Below are 21,922 nucleotides of genomic sequence, written 5' to 3' on the forward strand. Positions count from 1 at the left end.
GCCCGGCCGAGGGGACACCGCGGCTGCCGGGGACAGAGGATGCTCTTTGCAGCCGGTGGTTTCAGGGCGCAGGGATGCGGCCGCTTTCTGCTCTCACCGGTGCATCTCTTTGGGGTGAAGCCAAGCGGGAGCAGCAGTGGGTCCAGCCCCTGGTCCCCCGTCCCCGGCCAGGGCGGCCACTGCTGCCGGAGGCTGCCCTGAGCCCTGGCCGAGGGCAATCCCTACGGGATGCTGGCCAAGAGGATTAGCGGCTCTTTCCTTTCTCGGACTTCTGCCATCCTCCAAGGATCAAGAGTAACGTTGGAGTTAACTCCATGGATGGAGCAGCCTCCGCTCGGAGGAAAAGGCCGGTGGCTGTTTTCGGGGAGGACGTGTCCCCTCCCTCGGCTCCAAACCCAATCCCGCTGGGATCCCGCTCCATCCCTGCAACGACCGACACCAAAACCCGCATCCCGAGAGCATCCCTGTGCCTTTCCATCCCCTCCGGGGAACCCGAGCGCCGAACAAACACCACTTTTTGGCTTTTTTTTCTCCTTTCCTTTCTATTTCCCCCCTGCCTTTCTTTGACAATCCGTGTGATTAAAACTACGGCCGGGCGGCCTTCCCAACCAACGCTCCCTGATGGTAGGGAAAAAGACCAGTAGCTCAGAGCACTCACAGGTAGGCAAAAATAATATTTATACGCTATGTACCGGCGTGGTCCACGGCCAGGACGAGGACTATACAGTATATGTACGACGACTCGCCAGAGCTAGCTCCTCACTAGCGGGGTTTGGGGAAGGGGGTGCGTGAACGGGGGCCGGGGAGGGTCTGACCCCCCCTCGCCGTGCCGGCCGCGGGCGCTCCCCGGCCCAGTTCACATCCTCCTACGCAGCAGTTTAAAAATAACATCTGTATATATTATTCTATTCTCCCAGGTAACACTGTACAATCATAGAAGTTTCTTTAAAAGCAATAATTTACTTAAAGACATCTCTATTTCTCTTTCGGTTTTATACAAATATTTACTGTGATACATATATATAAAGAAATTAACCCTCTGAGAACCCTACAGCAGCAAGATGTGCACCTTTTTTTTTTTTTTAATAATTATTATTTATTCAAAAGAACCTAAAACCACTTAAAAGCATTTTTTTTTAAAAAAATAAATAAGTAGTGCGCACACAAAATCTCCCTGCCCCCCCCCCCCTCACCCCCCCCTCCCCCGCCTCCGTCCTTCCCACCCCCCCAGATGCAATGGGACAAAAAGCGGGCGGGAAAACCATCTCCCCAGGGAGCAAAGGGACCGGTGATGGGATGGCGTCTGTGTTCGCTGCCTTATAATAACACAAACTTCGTGGCCAGGGCCTGATGGCACGTCCCTACATGTACCCGCTTTTGGGGACAGTCTGTTTGGGGGGGCACTCTGTGCCGAAATGGCCCGGTCCCTCTCAGCGCTGCCCCCGGGGATGTTTTCTCCCCGTGGCTGGTTTTTAGGGGATGCCAAAAACGGAGCAGCCCCTTGGTGGGCAGCACGGGATGGTGGTGATGGACGCTGGTGGGAAGAAACTCTGTGGGGACGAAGCCCCGGTCCCTGTCCTGCGGCCGGCTGGTGAGACACGATGCTCGGGGGGCACAGGGCAGCGAGGCAGGGAGGGGGGACGCCGGGGCAGCCGCTCCCCAGAGCCTTTTGCAAGAAGGAGATGGGGATGGGGGACTCGGGACAAATCCTGCCTCTGCCACCAATGTTTGGACATGCCACAGCAAGTTGTCACCCAGGGACACGGCTTCCTGGATGGGGACGGGGAGGAGAAAAGCACCGGGAGCCCGTCACAGCCGAAACGCTGCCGGGGACCCCGTGCTCGACCCCCTTCTCCCTGAGGCTGGGTGCTGCCGGGGCTCCGCAGCCAGGGTCGGGTGCGGGATGCCCACGGGTACCAAAGCCTTTCCCACGGCCACGGGGAGCAGGGAGCCAGATTTTGGCTCGCAGAGCACCAAAGAGCAGCACGGCCGGGAGGAAGGGACCCGCAACCTGCACCTTGCCGGCTCCTTCCCTCCGTGCGAAGGCGGGGAGCGGGGCAGGAGCAAAGCCTTCCCAAGCACGGGGTGCTTTGCCCTGTGCCGTGGCACGAGCTGAACCATCGTGCCACCAAGGCTAGCCCAAAACGCAGCGGAGGGTGGGACGCGGGCGCTGCGGCGGGGGGCAGAGCAATGGGGATGTCACCCCAAGGGGAGGATGCGAGCGGGGCGCCGGGGGGGGGGGAGGGCCGGGGCGCGGGATGAGTTTGCATCTCTAAGGCACAATCCACCTTGAGGCTGGGACGTGGGGACGGGTTGAAGCGCAAGACGGGGCGGTTTTTCTCCACTGGCATCTGTTGTTTTCGGAAAAGCATCTGCCTCTGAAGCAGGGCTCTCCAGGGAACGGGGAATTCATAAATCCCAGCCTGGCATGCCGGCGGCTCCTGTGCTAGAAGAAGTGTAACTCAGCAAGATGACTTTCACATTGATTTCCACGTTCGAAATGATTTTTCAAGGGAGAAAATGCCAAATTGCTCGGAAAAGTGGGAAAATACCCACATTTGAGAGCTTTCCACTCTCCTTTTTGTGCTTTTCACTATTTAATCCTACTTACAGCGAAACTTATGAATTCCCCGTTGGAGATTTTGGGGTAGACCCAACACTTCGAGCAGCTGATGCCCCAGACCCACTTTTCACCCTGAAGATCGATATTTCCAGAAATTGGCTAATTACTGTGTTTACAATGCTTCTTCCTATCGCAGTCTGCCTTTTCCTTATTAGCTACTTTGCCAGTAATTACGCTACTCACTTTCGCTGCCACGGACCTCCAGCCACTTACGTCTGTTTTCTGCCTAGGAAGCCATGCCAGTGGGAAAAAACCACCCCCAAAACTGGATGCAGTCTTGACTTCTAGCTCTTGCATCTGCCCAGCAAGTCACCTCCTCAAAGAACCCCGGTGGCTTATTCATTCCCTTGTTCATTTTTAAAAAATACTGAATCACTTCTTTCAGATTTAATATTATTATTATTATTATTATTGTTATTATTATTGTTATTATTATTATTATTATTATTATTTTGGTAAACAGTCTCCCAAACGGTACGGTGAAAAAATTAAAAACCCTCTCACCTCCCTCCCCCCCCCACTTTTCCCCCAAATTAAAAAGAAGTACGTTAATGTTGCATGTTATTTCAAGTGTTGTTCTTGTGCAACTGAATCAGACCACCTGCTGGAAGGAGCAATTTTTTTTTTGTTGTCGTTGCTGCTCAGTTAAAAAACAAAAGGAAAAAAAAAAAAAAAGAAAGAGAGAGAGAAAGATTTGTTTCCTGATATTTCCTCTTTTTGGATCTCGCAGTGCTCGGCTCCGAGAAAACGCTGGCGTTTTCCCCGCGGGGAGAGCAAAGCCCCACGGGGCCGCACGGGGCGAGCGCCTGCCCGCGCCCCACGGACCCTCCTCTCTCCGTCCGTCTGTTCGTCCGTCCGTCCATCCGTCCGTCCGTCCCCCCAGGGCCATCGGCCCCGCTGCGGGCGCCGGGCGCGGGAGACGCGCTGTGGCCTGCCGCCGTCCCCTCCTGCCGACCGCTCAGTGGTTATTGCGATGAAACTGAAAACTATGAACGATACTAATTTCTCAAGCATTCCTATGGCACTTGCATTGTTCTGCATAATTTGAGCGGGTTGTAGGGGAAGAGATTAGAGGAGGAAAAAAAATACCCTCGGAAAAGTCAATGGAAGGACCAAGAGTCATATTTCCGACTCCCTCCTGTACGACCGCTGATCCAACGCTATTGTGGCTTGAAGCCTATCGAACTCGTGCCTGTTGTCCGGGCTGAGGTCCTCCAAACCCCGGCTGTCGTCGTCTTCCTCTTCCTCGTCACGGCTCATGAAGGCCAGCTCGTTCTCGTAGCAGAAGGAGTTGGTGCTGGGCAGCAGGAATTTGTTCTCCACCAAGTCCTTGGCGCTGCAACGGGGGGTGGACGGGACCTCGTAGGTTTTGTGGAAGTGAGAATAGTCTACTTTGTACTGGTTTTTCTCCTCAAACAAGACGGGCTCAAAGCGGTGGCCCCAGAGGATTTCGCTGGCCAGGTAGGAGCTCCGAGCTTGCGTCGTCATAGCAGTGGCTTCTACCATGCCTTCCAGGATGACCACGATCTCAAAGTCATCTGTCTCCAAATCCTGGCGGCTGATCCCAAACAAGGGGCTGTCTTCGTTGATCTCGTGGAGAATGGTGATGGGAGACACCAAGAAGATACGGTCCAAGCCTTTATCAAACCCCACGTCAATGTCTATTTGGTCGAGCGGTATGTACTCCCCTTCTTCTGTGATCCTGGGCTTAATTAGCTGAGCTCGTACGTGGGCTTCTACTATGTGGCTTTTCCGGAGGTTCCCAACTCTCCACATCAGGCAGAGTTTTCCATCTCTCATTGCCACTACCGCGTTATGGCTGAAAAGTAATGTCTGGGCCCGCTTTTTGGGCCTGGCCATCTTTGCCATTATTGCACCAATCATGAAAGAGTCAATTATACACCCCACGATGGATTGAACCACCACCATGAAGACTGCGAGCGGGCACTCCTCCGTCACGCAGCGGAAGCCGTAACCAATAGTCGTTTGGGTCTCAATGGAGAACAGAAAAGCAGCCACAAAGCCATTGACCTGCAGAACGCAAGGCTTGAAGGTATCGTCTCCACCCGGGTTTTCTAGATCTCCATGAATGAGTGCAATTAGCCAGAAAATCAGCCCAAACAATAACCAGGACACCAGAAATGCCAGGGAAAAGAGCAAGAGCATATACCTCCAGCGGATGTCAACGCAAGTGGTAAACATGTCTGCAATGTACCTCTGCGGCTTGTCATCCATGTTGGTGAACTCCACGTTGCACTGACCGTTCTTCTTTACGAATCTGTTCCTGCATTTCCTCCTGGTGTGGATTTTCCCATTGCCAAAGCCGTTAATACCTGGCATGGTGGTCAACCTCAGCCCGTCTTCCTCGGAGGACACGATGCTGTAAGGGTTGACTCTGCCTGCAGTCATCCCTGAGCCAAGCCCACAGTGAAGGTGAAGGGTCCTGCGACTCCCGGCGTCCCCCTGGCCCACCCCTGCCCACCCCCCAAATTCTGTTGCAGTGGAAGAGAAGTCCCAAGCTTCCACGTCCTGGCTGCCACGTCACCAGGCGGATCCTGTGAGAGGCTCTGCAATGAGAAAACAAAGACACGGCGGTTACCTTTCGTGGCAAAGGGACCCAAGAAGGTGTTTGGCCATGGATCAGATAGGGTGGGTGGCTGCATGTTGAGCGAGGACCCCCCAGCTGCCATTACTCTCCCTCCTATGGCTCGTCTATTCCCAAAAACCACATACGAGGAACGAAGAAGGTCTTAGATTTTGATTTTTTTGTACTACAAAGCAAGTAAACAAACCCCACTGGGGAGATGTGGCATTTGTGGGACCCTCAATGACACCAGCAGATGAAAAACCTTGGGTAGCACTGGAGTCTCTCCCCTTCACTTTTCTCATGAGTTCTGCTGTTGGAGCAGGGTCAGGCTGCTGGAGGGGAATGTGGAGAGGCCAAGCTGCTCTCCTTAGCACAGAGATATTAATAAAGGTACGCCTGAAAGCGGCTACATCAGTTCACATTGCCCGTGCCAGATGGACCGCTGCCCAGCACATCGCAGCAGCACTTGCCCGACCTCCTGAGCACCAGCTCTTCTGGGGTCGAGGGAAACCAGGGGGAGATGTGGATTTAACCTCCGTTCCCTAGCCCGGGGATGGGAGAGGACACGGCCAACGTGCAGCCGGTTGGAGAAGGCCCCCGGAAGGCACTCGCTCAGGGCAGATGTCCCCAGCAGCAACTTTCCCAACGCATCCACTGGGACATGGAGCCATCTACGGTCACAGATGGGTTTTGCTGGCCAAGTCTTATGAAGGCACAGCTACCACTGGGGAATGGGGAGTTGTTTGACCCCTTCTGGAGGGCTCTGCTGCAGGGTCAGGGACCTACACTCAGCTTTGCCTCGGAGGGAGGTGGCACGGACACGGGAGAGGTGGCCCAAGCTGGCTGGGCTTCCCGGTGCAGGCGAGCCCATGGTGGGGGAACCCAGTGGCAGCCTGCCAGGCTGCTGGCCCCCTCTGTGATGGCACATGGGGCTGCAGCAAGTGGCAGACAGGATTGTGGAGAAGCCACGTGGCACGTCCCAAGCAGCCTGAAGAGGTGGCAGTGCAGGAATTCTCCCCAAACCACCCCCTGCCGCAGCTCCTCCTTTAATTTACCCACGTGGGATGCGCCACTGGGCATGAAACCACCTTGCTGGCAACGAGACCTGCGTGGGGCAGTAATGTGGTGGGGGAGCGCATGCAGAGCCCCCCTACAACACCCTGTCCCCCCAGCGCAGAGGTGGCCGGCTCATGCTTAGAGGCACAGGCGAACCCGCCGGGCTGTACGTGCTGTGTCGGATCCGCTGGCCCGATCGATGCCGTCGATTCCTGCAATCAGCTCCAGTGCCCGGGGACACGCTGGGACACGCACACCCTTTCCATTACACGGTGGCCAGGGACAGCCCAGCGCCTGCAGCGGGGGAGCTTTGCCAGGCACAGCCTGCCCGGGGCTGCATCAGCCCCGCTAACAATGATACCCTGGGCTGCCTTTTACCGAAATTCTTCCCAAATCCAGCCTGGGACTTGGGAATCCCTGCAGAAGCCCAGCATCGCAAGCAGGAGCACTAAAAGAAGGATGGGGAGGGGGTCTTTATTAGGGAGCATAATGATAGGACGGGGGGGTAACGGCTTCAAACTGGAAGAGGGGAGATTTAGATTGGATCTCGGGAAGAAATTCTTTGCTGTGAGGGCGGTGAGGCACTGGAACACGTTGCCCAGAGAAGCTGTGGCTGCCCCATCCCTGGAGGGGTTCAAGGCCAGGTTGGACGGGGCTTGGAGCAACCTGGGCTGGTGGGAGGTGTCCCTGCCCAGGGCAGGGGGTGGAACGAGATGATCTTTAAGGTCCCTTCCAACCCGAACCCGATTCTGTGATTCTGTGTGATTCTGTGAAAAGCCTGCCCAAACCTCCTAGGTGCTGGACACGGACCCACACGTGCCACCATCTTATACACAAAAACAACATTATTTCCACCTGCTACAACCCAGGCACAACCATTTTTTCTCCCCAAAGCTGATTTTTCAAGCACCACGGTTCTTTGTTGGTGTCGGCAGAGCAAGCGACCGCACGCAGCCGGCTGGGGCTGTCGGCACGAGATCCTCTCCCTCCTTACAGCCACGGGGAAGAGTAAAATAGGCAAAACAATTAATATTAGCGGTTAATATTCCCAACCTCATAGTCATTGGAGGTCAAATGGGACCGGAGAGGCCTTGCAGAGCTGATGTGTCAGGCTGGCTGCAGGCTCACACTGCCAAGCTCCAGCCTGGTCACCCGTCCCGAGTCTTCCTCCTGACCACACTGGCTACATTCATTAATCTCTCGCCTCCTTTTTTAATGAGAGCTGAGCAATTGGAGCCAGAAAAGGCTGCTTTTCTACCACCCCTCCGGCTCACCCCCCAGGGGAATACGCCGCATGCTTTTTGCCACGGGATAAATTTACTCTCGGGTTGTTTTGGGTTTTTTTAATTAATTCTAGATGCATTTGAGAAGTGAACAAAATGCAATGAGCTCCCAGTGACCTGCCAGCGGATTAGCTGGGGTCTGGATTAACTGTGCTGGGAGGGGAGACGTGCCCGGGTGACGGCGGAGGCAGCGGTGCTGCCCTCGCCGGGGGTGACGCTCCCGGGGACGCGCGGGTTCCCCAACCACCACCGCTCCCCTCCGCTTTCCCCTTCCCTCCTTCCCTCCTTTCTTGCTTTCTCTGTTCTGCCTTTCTTTCTTTCTTCCTTCCTGCTCTTCATCTTTTTTCTTTCTTTTTTCTTTCTCTCCCTTCCTTCCTTCCTTCCTTCCTTCCTTCCTTCCTTCCTTCCTTCCTTCCTTCCTTCCTTCCTTCCTTCCTCCCTTCCTCCCTTCCTCTCTTTCTCTTTCCTTCTCTCTATTTCTTTCTCACTTTCTTTCTCTCTTTCTCTTTCCTTTTTTTATTTTTTATTTTTCTCTTACTTCATTTCTTCCTTCTTCCTTTCTTAAATTTTTTTCTTTTTCTTTCTTTCTTCTTCTCTTCCTCTCTTTCTTAATTTATTTCTTTTTTTCTTTCTTCCTTTGCTTCCTTCCTTCCTTCCTTCCTGTCTTTCTTTCTGTTTCCTTCTCTCTTTCTCTTTCTCTCTTGCTCTCTTTCTTTCTCTTTCTCTCTCTTTCCTTTTTTATTTTTTATTTTTCTCTTTCTTCATTTCTTCCTTTCTTCTTCCTTTCTTAATTTTCTTTTTTTCTTTCTTTCTTCTTCTCTTCCTCTCTTTCTTAATTTATTTCTTTTTTCTGTCTTCCTTTGCTTCTTTCTTTCTTTCTTTCTTTCTTTCTTTCTTTCTTTCTTTCTTTCTTTCTTTCTTTCTTTCTTTCTTTCTTTCTTCCTTCCTTCCTTCCTTCCTTCCTTCCTTCCTTCCTTCCTTCCTTCCTTCCTTTCTTTCTGTCTTTCTTTCTGTCTTTCTTTCTTCCTCCCTTCCCTTCCACCCCCCCCCCCATGCCACGCAGGGTTTCACCCCTCTGAGCACCCGGGACACCAGGAAACCCTCTGCTGCGGGGGAAGCCAGGACAGACCCGAGGGGGTGACGCTGCTTTGAGGAGGGGGCAGCTCTCGTGACACCCACATTCACTGAGGCCACGGGACGAGCCCCCCCTGAAACACCAAAGCTCTTGGGGGGACAAACCCCCCCGGCCCTGGGCCGGCAGCGGCAGCACGGGGAGACGGCAGCTAAATAAAGGCGAGCAAAGTGGATCTGTCGGAGCAGGCGGCCGCCTGCGGCTCGTACTTTATTTAGCACCGTTTTGTTTGGAAATACGCTTTCTCGAGTTTGCTGAAAGCTGAATTTCTGGTTTGGTTTTAATTTAAAGGCTGGAGCCCCACGCTGCCGCTGCGGGAGGCTGGGGCTGGGAGAGGGCTCATGTGAACGCGTGGAAACCCGGGGCCGGATGGGCTCTGCCGTGGGCACCGGTGGGGGCCGCAGCCCCGTGGGTGCCCCGAGGTCCCTTGGGTCAGGAGTGGCGCCCTCCAGCATCACCCCAGCACGCCCCACGGCCAGGGCTGCCCTGGGCTACGGGCAGAGGTGTTACATCCCCCTCCCTGCCTCTTCCCCAGGAGTTTTGCGCCCCCCGAGCATCACAATTTTACCCCCTGGGGGCAAACTCAAAACTCCCCTCAGTAACCGCTGCCCCTGGAGCCCGCTGCCAGCCCCAGCTCGCGGACGACAAACCCGTGCAGGGTGTGGGACAGGACGGGGACCGTCCCCTGCCGCTGGTACCACGCGTCTTGCGCAGCGCTAATAGCGTTAACACGTAGGAAACAAAACAGGTCCGTAATATTAATAGCGGGAAGGAGCGGCCCGCAGCTCCCCGCGGGCTCTGAACACAGCGACGCCGCGGACTGCCCCAGCTAATGAGCTGACATTAGAGACAACGGCTCCTGCCACTAAACTGCAGCAACCCAACTCCCACCACGGAGCGGCTTCCCGCAGAGAATCCAAGTGTCTCCAGCAATCTGCCAACTGCACGGCTGATTTTTTTTTTTATTAATTTTTTTTTTTTTTTTTTTGAAAGGGAGTTAAATGTTACAACAATATTCGGAACAGCCAGCGTGCCGGGAAAATGTGTTGAGTGCCAGGGAGGTCATTAGTTAGAGTCGGCTGAATCTGTCGATGTGATTTATCATCACACCTTTCCCTGTACCTCTGGAGGGGACACGTTTTGGGGCCATTAGGGCTGCCGTCCCCACTCCTGCATCCTCCCAGCATGGATTTTCTCCCGTCTCGTGGAGGCTCGTGGGGCTGTGTTCGGGTGGGATTGACCCGAGTGGGGACTCAGAGGAGCTGAGCCAGGGGACGCAGGTCCCCTGGCCGCGGGGATGGGAGAGATGACCGTCCAGGAGGGGACGGTGCGAGGAGGTCACGCTCGGTGCTGCTGCCTGCCCTGCGCCGGGAGATAACACTGCTATCTCCCGCAGCGATGCCCTTCATGCCCCAGCAGCGGGACGGCAATGTCAGCGGGGAGGAGGGAGCTCTGCTCCCGCTGCGGGGCTGCGGCTGTGCCGGCACAGCCAAGGCTGCCCAAACCACTCCTGCTCACACCGTCCCAACCGAGTGACCCAGCACTGAGCACCCAAGAGTGTCCCGACTGTGCCAGGGCAGCGCTGCTGCCTGAATAACCCCCTCCTCCCACACCCCGTCTTTGGCTACTTCCAATAAATTAAGGGTCAACACGGGGCAAGCCAGGCCCTGATGAATCCGGAGGATAAATGACCCCCTGCTTCCCCCCTGCTGCCAGGAAGGACAGAGGCTCCCACCACAGTGCATTCTTAATGAGAAAAAGCTGCTCCGTTTCTGCAGGGACATGGGTAGAAAACAGCCGCGGACACGCACCCCTCCACCAGACCCCCCCCATGCACCCCCCCCAGTGCCGGTGAGCAGCCGAGACATCGCTGTCTGCAAGCCTTGATGGCGCACGCAGGAGGGAAACTGAGGCACAGGGGATAAGGAAGGCCCTTGGTGGGAAACTGGAGGTGACAGGGTGCCTGGAGAGGTGCTGGCTCGTCCCCGTCCCCCCGAGCCACGTGCGGATGCCACCGCGGGCACAGCAGGAGAAAAGGGGCCACGTGCAACACTCGGCACCGCAGGGGCCATGTGGCTTGTACTTAAGCACCCTTAAAGTCCCGCTAAATGTGTCCTGGATCAGAGAAGATCCTGGGAAAAGACCCCTTCGGAGGCTGCACTGAGCACACGCTTGGTCCCCAAATCTATGGCATGATGGGGGCACCGAGCATCCCAGCCCGGCTGACTCCATGTCTGTTCCAGGCCCAGTACCCAGCCCCACTCCGGAACCCCTACGCCGTCATCCCCCTGGCCACCCCCCCTGCTACTCGCAGGTGATGTCCCCCCCTGCCCGTCTGCAGCGTGGCGGGGTTAGGAAATGCCACAGCACCCACAGTCCCCCCAGCCCGCAGCCAGCCCTGCAGCCGGGTCCTGAAATCCCATCTCCCTCGCCCGGGAAATGCCGGCTGTTTGTCTGTCCGCTCGCGTCCATACAGCCAGACAGCAGGACACGGCTGGGGGTGAGGACGAGGGCAAGGGGGGGGCGAAGGCCTTGGCAGGGTCAATCCGCACCAGAGACTGCCGAAGGATGCCCCAAAACTCCAGGGGATGCCGAAGGATGCCCCGTCCTTGCGACACCCCTACCCAAACCTCCGGGGTACCCATGGCCCCTTCTCCACTGCCTCCCCCGCAGCCCCCCCGCAGGCAGTCCCAGCTGCTCCCACTCAGACGACGGGTGTTAATACCCCAGCAAATCGCCCTGGGAAGGGGCAGAGACCCAGCCACCCTCCACAGGCAGGGGGGGTCTGGCCGGACCGCAGGAGGAGGGGTTCAGCCCTTACCTGGTGTACCCCCGGGGGGGTCTCCCCAGCGCTCCCTGTCCATGGCTGCGGGGCGCGGGGTGCCCCGTGGCCCTGCTGCAGCCCGGGCAAGAGACAGAGAGTTTTAATTGAATTTCTAGATTATCCTGGGGGAGAAGTTGTAATCTCCTTAAATCCAACCTCTGGTCGAGTCCCGTAACCTACTGTCCTGCGCCGGGGAAGGGATTTAGCCGGGGGGAGGGGAGGTTTCCCAGCCTGCTGATGCCCCGGACCCCGCGGCCCGCAGGATTTGTCCCACAGGACGTCAGAGATCTGCTCCTGGCAGCCCCGGAACACAGGGAATTAAGGCTTTGGGGTGGTGATGCCCTGTCCCCTCTCCCCGCGGCAGGACACGGTGACGGGGGGTGTCCCAGGGGCCTCCCGGAGCCGGTGGGGCTGGGGCACCGGTGATGGAGATGTCTGGTGCTGGGTGGAGGACGGGAGCTGGCTACGGGGTCAGTGGGGTGTTTGGAGGGTGAAGATGAGCCCCCCCCCCCGGGTGGGACTCATGGTTGGGAGGTGTCTGGGGATTTGAATTGAAATATCTCCTGGCCTGGCTGTGCCCGGGGTGCCGGTGGGATGTGCAAGTCCCCAAGCAATTCCCCAAGTCCCCTTCCTGGCCTGGGCTGCAGTGGGCACCTCCCTCCCTCCCGAAAAGCCCCATCCCTGGACCCCGTGAGCCAGGGGGTGTTTTCGGACGGGTGACCTTGGGGTGTCTCTGTGCCTTCCCCACGCGCTCTCCTCCATCACGTGGCCCTCGTCTGTCCTGCACACTCCCAAATCTGGGTACGTGCCGGCCTCCAGCCCCAGCCCCACACCATCCCAGGGACAAATGTCAGCGATGGGGCTGGGGGCGGATGATGGCAGAACCGAAATCAGCCGGCCACGTTCCTGCCTGTCCTGCGCTCCGCTCGTGCCATTGCTGGGGCCCCTGCAGGGAGTTGGGTTCCCATCAGGGATGGTGGGTTCCCATCCGGCACGTGCCAAGAAGCTCGTGGGGAAGGCAACAACCCTGGTGCCAGCCCAGAGGGATTGACCGGCTGCTAAAAAGCACCGTGGGAAGAATGGGAAAAGGGGATGGAAAGGGCAAACGTCTTCAAGCGAATTTTGTCACCAACCAGATGGCGATGAGCTGAGGGGTGCAGCGCCCAGGGGCTCCCGTGCCGCAGGTAGCGCCATGCTGCGGGCAGCATCCCTGGGGTATCCCAGGCATAAATTATTTTAAGACCCCTCTCACGGAGCGATGGCCACCTACGCTTTAGGGTTAGAGGCAGAAGGCGATGGATCCGGACCTTGTTCAGCCCCAGCTTGCCGGCAGCAGGACTAATCCCGTACCTCCTGCTTGCCCAGCTCCCATCAACGTCCCTTTCCCAAATCCCGTCACTCCCAAGGCGGGTTTTTTTCCCCACAGAGCTCGGCTCTCACCCCGACGCAAACCCCCCGCCGGGAGCCGTGTCTCCTGCTCGAGGGAAATCGCGTGTGTGGGCAGAGCCCGCGCCCGGGAAATGTTTATCCTGAAGGCGCGACGTGCGGCAGGTTGGGAGCGATGGGGCTGCCAGTCGGAGCCGATGGAGCCGTGAGCCGCGGGGAGAGCGACGCTGAGCGCCTCGGCGTCGCTCTCCCCGTGGCGGTTTTTCGGCTGGGAATCGGCAGGGAGAAGAGCGGGATGAGCGGGAGAGCCAGCTCGGGATGCGCAGGTGCCGCCAGCAAGGGGAGATGGAATGTAAGCAAGGAGGTTGGAGCCATCAAACCGCTCGTCAGCATCCTCCGCTCTTTTTCGGGCTTTAAACCTGGCGGTTATTCCTGCTCCATCCAAGCGTTAGTTCAGCTCTCCCTGAGAAATACAACCCACGTCCCGCTATCCCGGGGAATTTTCCCGGCTCCTTGGCCGTGCCAGGGTAAAGATGCCATTTCCACCCCAGAAGCGGCTGCGTTTTCAGCGCCATTCAGTATCGCCCTGGGTTAAGGTGTCAGTAGAGCCCTCAACTTGATTTTTAATCCCGGGAGGAAGGAGACGGGGAGGAAGGACATGCCATGCTCGGGCAGAGCCGCCCTCCTGGCCCTACTTACCCTCCTCGATCGCAGCGAGAGCCGCAGATGCTGAGCCCGATGCCGGCGGCCGAGCGAGCGAGCGGGCGGCCGAGACTTCGCTGGGCAGCACGCCGCCGTCCTGGCTAATTACTCCCGAGCTCAGATTACAGCCTCTCTTCTTCCCTACATGTACAGGAGCTGGCACCTCGGCTGCGGCCGTGGGGAGCCGCTGCCAGCGAGGGGGGCATCAACCTTCAGTGGTATTTCTAAGGGGTGGGGGGCGAAATTGCGGTCACGGCAGCGTGGGAAGCCCAAGGTACCTTAGTGGTCTCAGGGGACTGGGAGAGAAGCAGCTCAAAGGGGATTTCAGAGATTTTGGGGATGCGAAGGACCAGCCAGAAGGATGCGACAAAGTCAAACCTGGAGGATCAGACACTAGACCGGGGCAAGGCAGTTGGTGGTCCAAGGCAAGACCTTGGTTCTTTGATCTTGAGGCTTAATGATGGCCATGACCCAAAACCCATCACCAAGCATTTCCCACAGGAGGCAGAAAAATCACCCTCCTTTTCAGTCGCGGGGGTGACAAACCCCCCGGCACACACGTGATGCTGCCCGGCATCTTCAAGATGAGAGAGACCCTTGCACTGCTTTGCTGCTACTAGTTTTCCGCCAGCCCATGGCTCTGCCCACACCAGTTCAAGAGTTTCAGTGCCTTTTAAATCCTGCGAGGCCTCCCTTTAACGCTCTCGTTCCTCGAGCTGAGCCCAGTTGGAGGAGACCTCCTTCCCAGAGGATCCACGGCGGGATGCTGGACCAGGCAGCCCCAGGTTTCTGCCCTTTCCGCCCTGCCCCGATGTCCCCGGGGAGCCGGACACCCCCAGACTGCAGACATGACCCCAGACCCAAGTAGCTGCAGGGGCGGCGAAGGCAGGGCAGGGTATTTTGGGGATCGCCTTTATCTGCTGCGGTGAAGATTTAGCACAGGCATTGCGTAACGCCGGGGAGGGGGGGGCTCGCTGCTCCCGTCCCCTCTCGCCATCAGGGATCAGCGGCTCAATTAATCCTCCCTCATTCCCTGCCCGCGGGTACCAGCCCCATCCATCCTCTCAGCCCGGCCCCGGAAGCAAGAAGTCAAATCTCTGCCCGACATCGGCACCCACCACGCTACCGCCATCACCCAGGGCACCCACCTCGTTGGGGAAGCCCTGCCCAAACGGGGGCGGCCATGAAGGTACGCACCGGGCAGACGCAGAACTCCCTAAAATAACTCCCTTCTCGTTATTTCTGTGCCCCAGCCTCGGGTGCTGTTGGTCAGCCCTTCGTTAGGGGGTCCAGCAACCGCAGAGACCTGGGCATTTAAAAGGTCATTTTCAAACCGGCACACCCGGTTGCGTTCCCTCCTGTGCTCCTCCGCACAGCCCAGGTGCACCCACCGATGGGCGGCTCACTCAGGCACACGCTGCAGGATCCCGAAAGCAATAAACTAGTAGCCAGGAATGCTTTTTTTTTTTTTTTTTTTTTTTTTCTTTTGGGCAAAAAAAACACCCCAACCCCCACGTGCTCCTGGGCGACCCTACAATAAACAAAGCGAATGCAAAGCCCGGTGTCGGCGAGCCCGGGGAAACCCTGTGTGTGCGCACACGGGTTGATGAAGAGCAGGGCACCATTTCTCCAGCAAGTAAAACCAAAACACCATCAAGGGAAGATTTTGGGGGAGGCAAAGGCGGTGGCACGCTGCTGCCAGCCACTACAGCCTACCTAACCCCCGGGGTCCTGGTCCTGCCCTCCAGCGTCCCTCGGAGATGTAAAGCCAGGCGTCACGCAGCATCCTGGCACGGCCAGGTGGTGGCAACGGGTGGGCTCAGGGCAAAGGTGGCCTGCGGCCGAGGCAGCGGCCAGGTCTGGTGGCATTGTGGCGGATGGGACAGGGCGACATGCCCCCGGTGAAGAGTCGCACGGAGAGTTACACAACGCCGCCCCGGCCGCCCTTGGCTGCGTTCGTGGTGCACGCTCCTATCGACACGGCCCTGGCCGCCCTCCAACATCCCCGCGGGGAGGTAACTCTGCAAGTGGCGTAAATGCAAGCGCACATGAGTGGGGGGGCTCTGGTCCAGCCCCCCCGTTCCCAGCCCCGGACCCCCGGCAGTGTTGCCAGCAATGCTCCGGACTCGCCAGCATCCCCTGTCCCCCCGACGTTGCGGGGGGGTCAGGAGGGCTGCGGCGGTGCTGCGCGGAGTAGGTGGAACAGGGAGAGCACCCACCACCAGCACCCTGATGAGAAAATGCAGCGGCTAAGGCACCCCACGGCCTAGATCCAGGGAATTTTAGGAAACGAAGGACCAGCCAGAAGGATGCAGCAAATTCAGACCTAGGGGATGTGACACCACGTTAGGGCAAGGCAGTCAGTGCCCGCGGGCAGGACCTCGGCTCTTTGAACTTGCCGTTTAATGATGGTCATGACCCTAAAATGACCGTCAAGCCTTTTCCAGGGGAGGAAGAAAAATTGCCCTTCTTTTCCATTGGAGGTGAAAAACACTTGCTGGCCCCACCGGGGCTGACACCGGCAGCAAGGAGCCCTGCCCTCAGCGCAGCAGCAGGACGCAGCAGGGATGCTTTTGTCCATAGAGAGGGGGAAACTGAGGCAGGGCGGCTGGACGGGCCCGAGTGTGGGGACCGGCTGCAGCCCATGTCATCGCCTTCCCCCCAGCCTGGCCTGACCCGGGTTCGGGGTATTTATAAAGCCGATAAGGGAACAGAAAGAATTTTCCAAATGCCGAAGTTACGTAACCCGTCCTCGCCCTCCGCGGACATCGGCTGTAATTATAGACTTGCGGGGGGGTGGTGAAGCTCTCCATGGAGGGGGGCACGGCAGCCGGTGTCACCCCAAAGGGCTTCACCCCCCTCTCCCTCACTGTGGCGGGTCCCCAGGGCAAGGCACCAGCCCGTGCCACCACCAGGGCCCCGTGGGACCCTATCCCTGAGGGACCGTGGTGGCATCGCGGCCAGTGCCCCCGCCCTGTGTGGGGGACCCCAGGTTTTCGGCGGGGCTTTGGGTGGCTGATCCCCCTGGGGTGCGCACGCCCCTCCAGCCCATCCCGGCACGCGCTGGATGTCAACGCAGATGACAGCCCGAGCGCGGCTGACATCGCCATGGTGACTATCAACCGCTGCTGCTGGGACGACTCATGCGGAGATGCTGCACCAGCACCTGCCTCCACAAAGCATTGACACCCCCCTCCCTCCCCTCCCCCAGCAACTGCGGGTACCCCCTGCCCTCCCCCAACCCCATTTCCACCACTTTTTGCCCCATTAGACCCACAGGCAGCTTCCAAAACCTCCTCCATCACCTCCCGGCTGCCTCCGACGCCACCAGCTGTGCCTCAGTTTCCCCAGCCCTGCACTTGCCACCGGGGGGAGGGGGGGAAGGTGTCGCCGCCCCGGGATATTTTTCTCTCTCGCCCAACTTCGGCCAAGGCGGCTGAGTTGGAAGGATGCTGAGCGAAGGCTCCGTCGCTGTGGCAACCCGCCACGGCTGTCTCCAGGCGACCGCCCAGGGATGCTGCAGAGCCGCTCAGGAGCCATAGCGAGAGGGACCAGGGCGGGGAGGGGGAAGGAGGTGGGGGGAGGGAAGGTATCCATAGGAATGCCACCCCCCCCCTCCACTCCCCTACCAAAACCACATCCTGGACCGTTGCAACAGGGTGTAAAACCACCCCGAAAACAACCACCGATTATACTCAGGCAGCCGGCTGAGAACCGACAATCCCGTGTCGCCCCAGGCTGGAGTCGGTACCAGCAGGATGCTCCCGGGCGGGCGCGGGGCCCCGCCGTTTTCAGGGACACCTGCAGGGCTGTGGAAATAATTGCTGGTAATAAGCCCGTTAGCCTCTTAACCCTCATTAAGCAGCTTAGGGGGGACACGCGCCATTATACGCAAACCCGGAGGTGGAGAAGGCCCTTGTCAGGGCAAAGGGGTGTTACTGCTGGGGACGGGATCGCAGCAGGTGCTGCAGGGGCTGTCACGGGGGGCACGGCTCCGTCTCTCCCCCCGGCAAGCTCCCCTCCTGCATCCAGGCCCCCCCGCCCCATTGCTCTTTGCCAGCCGGGACCATGGGCAGTGCCGAGGAGCCGGCAGGGATGGCGATGACGGGCCGTCACACCCGTGTGACGAGTGTGGGAGGTCTCAGCTGCAGTCACGTCGGCGGGGGGGGGGGGGGGGGGGGGGCTTGTGGGGGGGGGGAGAGGGGCGGCTGACAGCGCGGGGCGACAGCCCCGCCAGCGCCCGACACCGCGGATGGGGAGCGGAGCGGGACCGTTTCTAATCGCTCCAGTTGGAAAAGGTCCCATTTCTACATTTGCTGAATTAAAGGATGTCAGTGTCTGATGCCAAGCCCAGGCTCCCTCGGAAATTTAAACTAATGACAGCGAAGAAAATGAGCTGAAACCAGAGCACAAGCGCTCCCACGTTATCCAGCCGCACCAGCACTGACCAGCCATGACCACGGCAGGGTTTAGATGGCAGCTTGCAAAGCACCAACCATCACAAAGATCTCAACTTTTTGCCCCAAAATGCAACCTTACCCACTCTGCTCAGTCAGAAAGTGCATCGCTGGCACCCGGGCAGGCCGGGCTGCCATGTCGAGGTCCCCAGCGAGACCCCCATCCTCCTCCAGCCTCCCAAAGGGCAAATACCTCCCTCTGTTATGGGTCCAGCTGCTCTGGGCCGTGGGGTTTGTTCAGCACAGGGTGGAAGGAGGATGAGCAGAGTGGCGAGTGCGATGTCCGGATTTCCCCAGATCTGGTGATTCCTACAGCCGGCTCCGTCCTGCCCGGCCCCGCACGGGGGGGCAGCGGGGTCCCGGCAGAGCACTGGGGCTGCCGGCCCCTTTGCTGCCCCTCTTCCCCATGGAAATACCTGGGCTCAGGCGAGGGCTTCAGTCCCCGGCGCTCTCCGGGCTCCGCTGGGGCGTTTTTGTGCTGCAGCTGAGCAAAACCACAGGGTGGTGGTAGGTTGGTGGTTTTTTTTTTTTTTTTCTTTTTATAATTTTCTCTGCGAGATAAAATTAAACAAACAAGCCCTTCTGGGAGCAGCGCGAGGAAGGGAGCCTGCTTTGCTACAGATGTGCGTGTCCTCAGCGATTACAACCGCCGAATTAAGCTCTCCCTGTGGCTGGGACATTTGCACGATCCCCCTCCTTCGCCTCCTGCGGTTTCACTGGTAGGAGATCAGCTCACTCTGCAGCCTCCCTCCCCGTGAGGTCATTACCCAAACACCTATTTTTCACAAAAGCATCGAGAACGGGGTTGGTTTTTTTTTTTTTGCCTGACCTCACCGCCTCTCCATCAAATTAGAGTGGTCTCGAGTGCAAGGCTGGGAGCACTCGGCAAAGTGGCACACACTGGTGGAGGAGATGATAGGATAGGATAGAAAATAGAATAGAATAGAATAGAATAGAATAGGATGGGATGGGATGGGATGGGTTGGGTTGGGTTGGGATGGGCCTGGGCATCTCCCACGGTATGGTTGCAGAGGAGGGGGAATGCTGTGGGTCAGGAGCAGGGTAAGGGGCTCCTGGCTGCCCTCTGAGCCCCGGCTGCAGCCCCCAAACCAAAGAGGAACGGCCGTGGCACAAAGACTTGCAAACACACCTAAACTTTCCAGCTTCATCTGATTCGGGAGCCAGCGGAGAAGCCGTTGCCATAGCTTTGCAGACCACCGGTGGGTTTTGTAGCGCAATCTGGACCACGGATCTATGCAAATCCCCAAGGCAGAAGTCTTTATGGAGGCATATGACAACCGAAAAAGAATAGCGCTCAGTGCTCTACTCCCACACGCCACCCCCCAACTTCACCATCATTTAAATCAGTCTTAAGTTGGAAGAATTCAAATCAACACTGTCGTCACAGAGCCAAGCAGAGAGGTGACACAACTTGGATGCTGCCAGGGAAATTGCCCCCCTGAGACTCCAAACCCATCAGCCCATCACTTTTTGAAGCCCCCATTGAGGAAAACAAATGAACTGGCAACCCGCTGCCCCCAGCCCTCCATCCCCTCCGGCCAGGGCTGCCGGAGAGATTTCCAACCAGCCTCCCCCCTGGGATCAACGGGAGGGGGACCGCGGGGAGAAAAAAATATCCAAGACACGCTGCTGAGGCTGGAGAGCCACAGTTGGAAAAGAAATCAAAGCTTCTCAAGAGAGAGATGCCAAGGAGATACGCTGTTCCGAAGAGAAACAGGACATTCCTCTCCGAGGGGGAGGAAGGGAGGAGGAAGGCTCGTACCACCTCTTAGAGCTGCCCTGCTTAGGTGCTCGGGGGGGCTCCAGGCACAGCAGCCTGCTCGGGGGTCTTGACCCCGCTGTGCAATGCTGCAGACACAGATGGCATCGCAGCTACTGACTCTTTGTGTTGTTTGGGGTTTTTGTTATGATTTTTATTATTATTTTTACCCTAAATGCACGTTTTCAATTTGGGGGAAAGGTTGCTGGGTCCTGCCGGCAGCAAGGCAGATGTGGATCCACATTCCAGGCTCCCGGATTGCTCCCTGCCTTCCTGCACCACGCGCCCAGACCCTCCGCTGTCGCGGGGGACGCAGCTTGGCATCGGCAATCTCCTCGGGGCTCTTGTGGGAGTCACATATGGAAGAAGCTGGGGGGAAAAAATCATACTTTGCTATCACCAGGAACGCCCAAATCAGGTCCCAGTCCAGTGGGTGAAGGATCAGCAGTTTACATTTTCCTCGCGAAACATTTTTGGGTTGCACAAGCAATGGGACGGAGCTGGAAGCAAGCGAGGGAGATGGTTTCAGCGCACCCCTGGTTGCTCCCCCGGAACTGCCCAATTTGGCTAGTTCAGCAACATTCCTGCAGTAAAATTGTTCCTGCAGGAAGTTTTATACCTGTGCCCTTGGGCAAAGCCCTGACAGCATCCTTCCCTGGGAACAAGCTACCTGCCCCCTCAAGGCAGCACCTGGGGAGGTAGGAGGGAGAGGAGACGGGGCGCAGAGTTGAACCGGCTATAAATAACCCCATGGAAAGGAAACAGGAGAAAAAGCAGCAAACAGAAACCAATAAACCCAGGAATACGGATTCGGCTACGAGCGTTCGGTGCAAACAGCTCCTCACGCTCTGTGTGACCCTGCGGAATCGGGCACAAGAGAAAATGGGATCCATCACAGCTCCACGGACCGGGATCCAGCCCGGCCATCGCCTTTCTACGAGCAGCACGTGGAACCTGCCCAGAGCCCTGGGCAGGGTGTGCGGCACACAACGCAGGGTTTGTGGCAAGACCTCATCCCCTCCGCTTCATTTAAAAAGATAAAGATGAGAAAGGGGGGAGTTAAATCAAGGAGAGTTAAATTGAAGAGAGTTAAGTTAAGGAGAGTTAAATTAAGGCACCCAGGAGTGGTCTGGCTCGCGGTGGCCAGCAAGTCACAACCAGCAGTGCTGGAATGATTCATCCCGAACCAGTTAGATTTAGTCAAACCAGCCTAGAATAAGGCAGGGAAAAACGGCCCGGAGTTTGCCCTGCTGATGCCAGCCAGGTATTAGCCCACGGGAGGGATGGGGCCAGCGGAGAGGAGACAGAGTGGGATCATCCCCACCACTGCTTTCCCCACCGCCTCCAGAAAAATGAATGAAAATCTTCTGGATACTGCACTGAAACGCATTAAAGAGGGTTTATATTTTGCCTCTTGTCCCAGCCCATCTCCCCGGAGCACATCCGTCCCTGTCCCCGAAGGCTGCCGGAGGAGGCAGGGACCGGGCTCCACTTCACGGCATCCACAGAACTAGTTTACCCCAGAAAAATCACCCGAGCTGCTTCAGTTTTCCTTGCGTGTAACTTATTATTAAAGCTGAGCAAATAATTCAGGGCAAAAGCTCCAGGAACACCATTTCGCCTTTTCATTTTCGCTCTCGAGCTGTCTGCAATTTTCCCAGCGCTGGGGGATGATTTAAGGACCTGTCTCCGGACGGGAGCGCCTTGCTGCGACGGCGGCTGCGAGTGTTTGATGGCCCGAATTTCACGTGCGCAGATGAGGACGCACCGGACACATAAGGATGGATGAGTTTTTCCCAGTACCATAATTAGACGAGCAGCATTTGCACGTGGGGTTTGGGGTGGTTTTTTCTGCGTTTGAGACCTGCAAACACGCCGTGCAGAGTTAGACAAGGCTCACCGAGCGCTTTGCTTTATGGCTTATCATTTCTCCAGCCAATGGTACCAGCCCAGACGCACGATTTCCACGGAGCACCTCATTCCCGCCTCCTCTTTGCACCCCAAAACATCACTAAGGACTCGGGAAAGACGTGAGGAGGATGGGACCGGGGGCAGAGCCGCGGGGCCGTCGGGCTGTGGATGGCTCTGACCT

At 57.6% G+C, this 21,922-nt stretch overlaps 1 protein-coding gene across 3 annotated transcripts in view; it reads right to left on the reverse strand.

Annotated features, from left to right (window-relative positions):
- Positions 1-1,232: 1,232 nt before the first annotated feature.
- Positions 1,233-21,922, reverse strand: part of LOC128914170 (ATP-sensitive inward rectifier potassium channel 12) — a 33,763-nt gene continuing 13,073 nt past the window's right edge. Inside the window, exons 1-2 of one of the 3 annotated variants that reach the window (XM_054212830.1) lie at positions 13,591-13,992; positions 1,233-5,190 (exon numbers count right to left, since the gene is read on the reverse strand). In XM_054212830.1, the coding sequence (XP_054068805.1) occupies positions 3,743-5,032 (1,290 nt within the window). In that variant the 5' untranslated portion in view covers positions 5,033-5,190; positions 13,591-13,992 and the 3' untranslated portion in view covers positions 1,233-3,742. Of the gene's footprint in view, positions 5,191-11,502; positions 12,999-13,590; positions 13,993-21,922 lie in introns of those variants that run through there. The other 2 variants (XM_054212829.1, XM_054212828.1) reach the window with 2 other exon arrangements.

This window comes from Rissa tridactyla, chromosome 8 (genome assembly GCF_028500815.1).
Source record: "Rissa tridactyla isolate bRisTri1 chromosome 8, bRisTri1.patW.cur.20221130, whole genome shotgun sequence".
NCBI classification, from domain to species: domain Eukaryota; kingdom Metazoa; phylum Chordata; class Aves; order Charadriiformes; family Laridae; genus Rissa; species Rissa tridactyla.